This window comes from Lampetra planeri, chromosome 25 (assembly GCF_965212315.1).
Source record: "Lampetra planeri chromosome 25, kcLamPlan1.2.h2, whole genome shotgun sequence".
In the NCBI taxonomy this organism is placed as follows: Eukaryota; Metazoa; Chordata; class Hyperoartia; order Petromyzontiformes; family Petromyzontidae; genus Lampetra; species Lampetra planeri.
This window is the reverse complement of record NC_136131.1, coordinates 6,124,969-6,133,795: the sequence shown is the minus strand read 5'-3', so window position 1 is coordinate 6,133,795 and position 8,827 is coordinate 6,124,969. Positions and strand designations below refer to the sequence as shown.

The 8,827-nt window shown below is 55.0% G+C and overlaps 1 protein-coding gene across 1 annotated transcript; it reads left to right on the top strand.

Moving 5' to 3' along the window:
* The first annotated feature begins 1,891 nt into the window (after window positions 1–1,891).
* Window positions 1,892–8,622, top strand: LOC144727292 (receptor expression-enhancing protein 1-like). The gene is made up of 8 exons (XM_078606020.1): window positions 1,892–2,499; window positions 3,179–3,251; window positions 3,676–3,752; window positions 4,921–5,041; window positions 5,412–5,525; window positions 7,125–7,242; window positions 7,734–7,879; window positions 8,120–8,622. Exons 1-8 carry the CDS (start codon window positions 2,468–2,470, stop codon window positions 8,186–8,188), a joined length of 750 nt encoding a protein of 249 aa, XP_078462146.1. The 5' UTR covers window positions 1,892–2,467; the 3' UTR covers window positions 8,189–8,622.
* The last annotated feature ends 205 nt before the right edge of the window (window positions 8,623–8,827 follow it).

Genomic DNA, 8,827 nt, shown 5'->3' with positions numbered 1-8,827 from the left:
TACAAAGACCCATCACAAGCGAGAAACAGAAAAAAATACAAAAAAATGTGCCTGTATTGAAACGTGTTTGCGTCGTGTGGACCTGAAAACAAAATTTCCCTGTACAAGAATACGGCTAAACCGTATGGGTTGACAACAATGCGTATTCGTGTCGTGCCACTCATTCATTCACTTAGTGCCACTTATTCATTCACCCTCCGAGTAACGTCGTCGTACAGGCGGGAGGGCCTGTCATTGCTGCTCCTGTTGCTGCTCTCACAACGCAGCCCAAATAAACGCATCTGCCGTGGGGAATTTGTAAAACCCCGGGCACAGACCACGAGACCATGGACGTCATTCACGTTTCATAAACTCGTGTTATTTATTTATTTGCTGATTGTCGGAAAAGCCCCCCCCCACCCTCCTCCACCTCCCCCACAATCGGTCCGGCTTAGAGAGGCTTTCTTCCTCTTAGTTTGACATCCACATCGCCGCAAGTCTCACGCGATCACAGTCGTGAGAACGGCGCGGGTGTCGAGATGGAGCCCCTGCACCCCCCCCAACACCACGAGCCTCTTCCCGTGGGCCGTTCAGTGGACACCGGCCCAGTCCCCCCCCCCCATCTCCGATTATGAGACTCGAGACCACACGTCAAATCCTCAAGACTAATCACAATATATGGTCATATACTGCGTTGACAGTACTGAAAGATCACAAACAACAACAATAAACTGAACACGTATTTACTAGGCTAATGAGCCAATAATGTCTGTGTGTCCCGCGCGTGACGTCACTCCATGTCGGCCAGTCTCCACTCATTAATATTCATGAACAGGTGACGTTCTCCACATGGACCCCCCCCCCCCTCATTAATAATCATGAAGAAGTGACGTCTTCCAAATGGACACCCCCCCCGCCATTAATATTAATTAGTGGGTGACGTCACTCCACATGGGGGGCCGAGGTGCCTCCTCCCCTCTCCTCAGCGTCAACCTCTTTTCCCACTACAAAACGAGATGCGCTAGATCGTTTTTGTTTTTCCACTGTAGCCGAGCCGTGCTGCTGACGTCACGTGCGATGAAGCACACCAAAAAGTAATTTCGGTAAAGTCACGTCTGTGATATATTATTTTTCTACCTACGTGACTTTACCGAAAGAACCAAAGAGTATGGATCCCTGCAGTCACGACAGCTTCAAATCAAGATCACACCAAAAAGGTTGAGACCCACCGCTGTTCCACTTCATTGCTGCAGCACTCATCACGATGCACTCATCGTAAGTCTCCACGTGCAACCCTTTTGCGTCAATCCACTGCTGGATGACGGCCTCCCCGCGCCACGTGAGTCATGGGGATATTTGACTATGAGCCCGTCCATAAATTACGTCACGCGATTTTGGACGATTTTTGACCCCCCCCCCTCGTCACACGGCGTCACAAAAAGTCAGACCCTCCCTCGAATATGACGTCACTAAGCTCTGCCCCCCCACCCCCCAAAAAATGCTTCAAATCGCTTTAAACAATTGGCATTGTTGTGCGTATTTAATGTGCCGCTGCACTCTGATGTTGTAGGAGAAAAATGTATTAAAAAGTCTATTTAATTAAGTAGAACGTGTTGTCTAAATTTATTTAAAGTTGCGCATTTTGATGTGACGTCACATTTCTCACCCCCCACCTCTCGTCACACATCGTCACAAATGTCTGACCCCCCCCCAGGTGCGTGACGTCATTTATGGATGGCCCCCTATACCTCCCCACGATGTTCAGGTAGGGGTTGGTAAAATTGGGACGGCAACGTCGACGGTACGTACACACGTCCTGTCGACTTTGCAGCAGAGCCCTCTGCTGCTCACAAACGCGTATCCACAACGCGCTCACCGCAGTGTTTATCCATTATCCAGTCAGCGCCCATGACAACCACTCGTCTTCAATTCGCATCCACTCGTTCGTCGCTCGCTCTTTAACGCGTTCCTTCTCGCTCACTGCTGTCCACGCGTTCACTCGCCAGTCACCACGTGGTCATCACCCCCTGAGTGTCACCGTTCAGTCAACGCCGTATTCACGTTTCGGAGACTCCGAGACCACGGAACCCCGTGTGATACAGGGAATAAGGGACCCAGAAATATGGGGTTTAGACGCAAGGGGACCCAGTGACAGGTGGATCAGGGGGGGGGGGGGGCAGGCTTAGAGACCAGGGGACCCGGGGCGGGGTTCGGGAGTAATTTTCCGCGTGCGGGAGGCACCGCCCTGTGACCCCCTTCGCCGCTCCCACCACCGCCAGCGGCATCGACGGCATCGGCGTCTCCCCGCTCTGTCGACGCAGATCGCCGCCACTGCACGAAGCGACACTGAGCAGCGGAGACCCCCACCGGCAGAGCCCGTGCGGCCAGACCCCCTTGTCGCCAGGGCCCCTGTGGTGGGGAGCCCAGGGCGAGGCTCCCAGCCGCAATCCCGGAGACCGAGCGACGTGGGGAGACGGGCAGAGGAGCCATGGTGTCCTGGATGATCTCCCGACTTATCGCGTGAGCATCTCCGCCTCTCTCTCTCTTCTCTCCCTGCCTCTCCTTGCTTATCTCCGTCACTAACCTCGTCCATTTGAGCTCTCCGTTTCTATTCTCTCTCCTCTCCCCGTCTCTATCCCTGCCCTTCCACGTCTCTCCTCTCTACGTCTCTCTCCTCTCCACGTCTCTCTCCTCTCCACGTCTCTCACCGTCTCTCGCCTCTCCACGTCTCTCGCCTCTCCCCGTCTCTCTCCCCGTCTCTCTCTACGTCTCTCTCCACGTCTCTCTCCTCTGCCCGTCTCCCTGCCTCTCCACGTCTCTCTCCTCTCCCTGTCCGCACCGCGCCTCCTGTTGTTGCTTCATCGTCCCTGTGCCGGGACTGCGGAGCCGCGATGACGATGGTGGTGGTGATGGCTGTGATGGTTATGTCGGTGATGGTTATGGTAGTGATGATGGTGATGGTGTTGACGGTAACGGTGGTTGTCACGTTGACGATAGCGGTCGTGATGGTTATTGCGGTGGTGATGGCGGTGGTATTGATGATGATGGTTTACGTGGTTCGTAATCCGCCGCACTGCGCAGTGTTTGGGGCCGGTCAGATGTTCGGGTTATGGGTCAGCCCTGCCTGGTTCAGGGTCGGGTCGGATCAGGTCGAGAGAGGTCAGGCCGAGCTGACCTTGCCTTGCCGCCTGTCCCACAGGCTCGTGTTCGGGACCCTGTACCCGGCATACTCGTCCTACAAGGCGGTGCGGACCAAGAACGTGCGTGAATACGTGAGTCGGCCCCCGCGGGGGGACACGCTCGGCCACGTACTGCGTGGGGGACGCGCCCTCCCGTCTTGTGGACGCGTCGCCTACCCGCCCTCGTGACACTGCTGCTGCTGGACGGGGTGGGGGGCATAGATGTGGGAGCATGGTGCAGTACAACGATGGATTTATTCAGAGCCCTCTGCTGCCCATGCACAGACTGCATCAACCAGCGTGCGCCACAGGCTGTGCGTGCGCGCCTCCGTCTGCGTGAGCCGGTGCGGTGTGCAGGAAACATCTCCACTAGGGAGACAAAGGCGGTCAGGAATGTTGTTGGTCACCCACCCACACGTGTGCTGTGCCGGCCTTCGTAGGTGCTCTCTAAGAGGAATTTCACCAACAGTCTGTTGAGGCTATACGGGGGATCTTTGTCTTTGTGGGTGATATGCAGGTGAAGTGGATGATGTACTGGATCGTGTTTGCAATCTTCACCGCTGTGGAGACGTTCACGGACCTGGTGCTCGCGTGGTGAGTACCAACTCAAGAGAGGGAGGCGCAGTCTCGCTCCAGCAGGCCCCACGCGCATATTTGCACAAGCGTGTGTGTGTACACGAGCGTGTGTGTGTACACGAGCGTGTGTGTGTACACGAGCGTGTGTGTGTGTATATACGAGTGTGTGTACATGAATGTGTGTTTACATGTGTGTGTGTACACGAGCGTGTGTGTGTATACGAGTGTGTGTACATGAGCGTGTGTTTACATGTGTGTGTGAACACGAGTGTGTGTGTGTACACGAGCGTGTATATGCGTGTGTACACGAGTGTGTGTACACGAGCGTGTATGTGCGTGTGTACACGAGTGTGTGTACACGAGCGTGTATGTGCGTGTGTACACGAGTGTGTGTACACGAGCGTGTATGTGCGTGTGTACACGAGTGTGTGTACACGAGCGTGTATGTGCGTGTGTACACGAGTGTGTGTACACGAGCGTGTATGTGCGTGTGTACACGAGTGTGTGTACACCGAGCGTGTATGTGTGTGTGTACACGAGTGTGTGTACATGAGCGTGTGTTTACATGTGTGTGTGTGTACATGAGCATGTGTTTACACTAACGTGTATGTGTGTATACACGAGCGGTAGTGCAGCGGTTAGCGCGCTGTGCTACAAAACCTGGTGACCCGGGTTCGATTCCCACTCATGGCCAACACCAGTGACGAATATCTGAACCGGTCCTGGGCCTCCCCTAGGTCGACTCAGCCTCAAATGAGTAACTGGTGCGATGTGTAACCATCGCCACTGGGGAGACAAAGGCGGTCGGGCGTGGTGCTGGCCACCCACTCCCTCGTGTACCGTTCCGGCCTTCATAGATGTTTGCTAACAGCACTTGCCCCTACAGTCTGTTAAGGCTATACGGGGGATCTTTGTCTTTGTATGTGTACACGAGTGTGTGTGCACACGAGCGTGTGTGTGTACACGAGTGTGTGTGTGTACACGAGTGTGTGTGATCCACAGCCCACTGCGGTTTCGCTGCTCTCAAATGCATGGCCTGGCACCCGACCCGTGGCAGTGCTGCCTCCAACACGGAGGTTAAACGCGAAGCAACGACGGTCCCCTTGGTGGGGGTCCACGTGGTGGGGGTCCACGTGGTGGGTGTCCCCTTGGTGGGGTCCACGTGACAGGATCTCCGTCCCCGTAGGTTCCCGTTCTACTACGAGCTGAAGATCTTCTTCGTCATCTGGCTGCTGTCCCCTTACACCAAGGGCTCCAGCACGCTGTACCGCAAGTTCGTGCACCCGGCGCTCTCCTCCAGGGAGCACGTGAGTGCCGTCACCCACGGCCTCCGCGAGCCAGCGTCACCACTGTCACCACCGTCACCAATGTTCCTCACAGACTACAATCCACACGTGTGTGTCTGTGTGTGCGCGTGTGTGCTCTGCTCTGGGGAGCAACCTGGTGACCCAGGTTCGATTCCCACTCACGGTCAACAGCAATGACTATTATCCGAACCGGTCCTGGGTTTCCCCTAGGTCGACTCAGCCTGAAATGAGTACCTGGTGCGGTGTGTGTACCAGGTGCTGGTCACCCAACCTCTCGTGTGCCGTGCCTGCCTTCACAGATGCTCGCTAAAAGCACTTTCCCCAAACATCATGTTAAGGCTATACGGGGGATCTTTGTCTTTGTGTGTAGGAAATCGATGAGTATTTGACACAGGCGAAGGAACGAAGCTATGAGACGGTCATGAGCTTCGGCAAACGCGGCCTCAACCTCGCCACATCCGCCGCTGTCACAGCCGCAGCCAAGGTACTCCCAGCTCCACCCTCCTGCTCCACCCACCCCACCCTACGGCTCCACCCACTCCACATGCTCCACCATCCAGCTCCACCCACTCCACCCTCCGGCTCCACCCACGCCACATGCTCCACCATCCAGCCACTCCTCTCTCCAGCTCCACGCTCCAGCTACACCATCCCGTTCCACCCTTCCAGCAGCACAATTTGCCGTGGCACCACCACAGTACCCACAGACCTCTGTGAATGCATTAGGGCAGGGGTCGGCAACCTGCGGCTCCGGAGCCGCATGCGGCTCTTTTGAACCTTGACCGCGGCTCCGGGGCGGATGCTAGCGAGGGGAGGAGGCGCACTGTGACACCTGCTCTGGCGTTGCCGCTGCTGACAGGTCGCCGCTCCGCTCCACACTGCCCGCCCGGTGACAGGCAATAACGTTGCCGTTGCTTTGTCACATGTTTGGAAGAAGTAAAAACCTTCCTGGGCAGCAAAGAGCTCACCTTTGCTGAGCTGGAACAGCCAGAGTGGCTGGAAAAATTACATTTTATGGTAGACATGACAGCACATCTAAACACGCTAAATACAACCCTTCAGGGGAAAGGAGGCACAGCCCTGCACATGCTGGAGGAGGTTTTGGCATTCGAGCGCAAGTTGACAGTGTTTGTCAAAGATTTACAGAGAGGTACACTGTCTCACTTTCCCTCTTTGAGAGAGTTCAAACAAAGTCATGATACGATAAATTTGGAATATTTCAAGTCTGCAATCACCACAATGCAAAGTTCGTTTGGGAAACGATTCTGTGAGTTCAGAGAGGAAAAAACGACATTATCCTTCCCTGTCACTCCCCTGGCGATCGATCCATCCCTATTGAATATGACTGCATTTGCAGGTGTAAGTCAACCTGATCTTGAGATGGAACTGGCCGATATAGCCGACAAAGATATATGGGTGTCCAAGTTAAAATGCTTGACCGCTACTCTTGAGGATGTTGCCCGTCAGAAGGCCATTCTGGCTCAGAATCATAAATGGAGTGATATTGAAAACCTTCCCAAACAGGACAAACTTGTATTCGAAACATGGAATGCCATCCCCAACACTTATATAAACATGAAAAAGTATGCATTTGGAGTCCTGTCGATCTTCGGCTCCACATATGTATGTGAGCAGGTCTTCTCCAACATGAACTATATTAAAAACAAACATCGATCACGCCTCACAGATGACAGCTTGCAAGCCTGTGTGAAAATGAAGGTGACGTCTTACAGCCCTGATGTGCAGACACTGTGCACTGAGGTTCAGGAGCAAAAATCCCATTAACCAGGTAATTTAGCTATTAATTTGCAAAAATATATTTTACATTGTTAAGTGAAAAAGTCCTTTTTTTATTCAGATTGACAGCTGACTGCACGATCCTATATATATAGCAATAAGGTAAGAAACAATATATGCAGTGTTATATTTGTTTTAAATGTTGCAATGGTTTTGCGGCTCCCAGTTTATGTTTTCCTTCGGAAACGGGTCCAAGTGGCTCTTTATGTCTTAAAGGTTGCAGACCCCTGCATTAGGGGGATCTGTGTGTGCATGTGTGCATGTGTTCATGTGCGTGCGTGTGCAGGGCCAGGGAGCGTTGTCGGAGCGCTTGCGGAGCTTCAGCATGCAGGACCTGACCCTGATCCACCCGGACGAGCCGAGTCGCCGCGCAGGCTCCACACTCGACACCATCGACGACTCCGGTGACTCCCCGAGGTCCCCTCACCATGGGCGCCACGGTGGTGTGATGTTAACTACCTGGCCTGGTATACAAGAGGTCGTGAATTCGATCCAGACCGTGATGCCTGCTGTATATTTGGAGTTTGCATGTTCTCCCCGTGGTCGCGTGGATTTTTCTTCAGGTCCTCCAGTTTTAACCCCACATTTAGAAACACGCGTCTAGAGTGTTTGGCTGCTATACATTTCCACATGATGATAAGCCACTTCGTTGAGCTATCATTTGTGGCCAGGTCTGAAAAAAGAGCTACATAGCTCAGTGGGCCTTACCTGGTAAAATAAGAAATAGTTTAGTTTACCGCACGTGCACTAGGGCACCCACTTCCGCAAACACGACAAACATTGCACGTGACTCGCACACGGCACCCAAACCACCCTCGGTTGGTTGGAGTTGCCCGGGGTTGAGTGGCGTTGACTGAGATTCGTGTCGCCCATTGCTTGTCGCCCGCGCGTGTAGACGAACCGAGCGTGAGTTTGCGCTCGGACGTGGCGGAGCAGTTGGAGGTGAGGACCGACCAATCAGACGAGGAGCCCGTGGAGGCCCCGCCCCCACGCCGCACTCAGAGTCTGAAAGCGACCAAGGCCAAGGCCACGCGCAACGAGGTAATGGGGTCACGGAGTCACAGGTGGTAATGGGGCAACAGGACCAAGAGTACGGTTAGAGAGTAAACAAGAAATATGGTTAGGGAGTAGACTCAAAATAAAGGTTATGGCTCAGGGTTAGGCTCGGGGTCAGGATCAAGTGTGAGAGGTAGACACAGGGACAGGGTTAGACTCAGAGTCAGGGCCACGATCGCGGATTCTGGATTCCGACCGCCGTTTTCCCGTGTGGCGGCCGTGCAGGCTCAGGCGCGCAGCGTGAAGGCCCGCTGCAGGAAGAAGGCTGCGCCGGCCAACTACGACACCATGTAACACCCGCGCCATCCGCCCAGGCCATGGGGCCCCCCTCGCGCGGCGGAGGGCACCTCCGTCCTCCTACATCCACACCACAGTGGCCCGCAGGACAGGGTTACTGTGGGCACGCGAGGGGCATGCTGGCCTCGGATTTGCACGCGGCTGTAGAAGCGGTGGCCACCTGCGCCCACCCCACTGATTTTAGCCGTCGGCTGCCGGCGTTGAAGCCGGTTTCACTGAGCACTGGGCATCAAAGCCAAACCACATGACCTCGTTAAAGAAATTCGAACAACACATTTTGGGCACCTTTGTTGGTTGGAAACTCGGTCTGCGGTGAACAGGGTTCAACAATCGGAAGCCCCTGCTGCTTAAATCGGCGGGGGGGGGGGGGAGGAGGTTGGTGAGCATGCGACGGCACCCCACCGCGTCTTCACCGTGCCCACGCACAAACTCCGCACTTTACACGACACGACGCCAGGGAACCCCCCCCGGTTGCTGGCGCTGCCACTCAAACCGGGGATCGAGCTGGGGACTCAGCCCCGGCGCCTCCGCTAGCGCCCCTCCGCACTCCGCTTGAGGTCATGCGACCGGCACGCGAGGGGGCCACCGCCGTCAGCAGTGCTCTGCTACGGCGTTTGCTCTCGCCGCCTTCGCCGG

Coding starts and splice junctions, on each gene's coding strand:
- LOC144727292 (XM_078606020.1), top strand. CDS start 2,468: ATGGTGTCCTGGATGATCTCCCGACTTATCGC. Junction 2,500..3,178: donor ATGATCTCCCGACTTATCGC/GTGAGCATCTCC, acceptor CCTGTCCCACAG/GCTCGTGTTCGGGACCCTGT. Junction 3,753..4,920: donor ACGGACCTGGTGCTCGCGTG/GTGAGTACCAAC, acceptor CCGTCCCCGTAG/GTTCCCGTTCTACTACGAGC.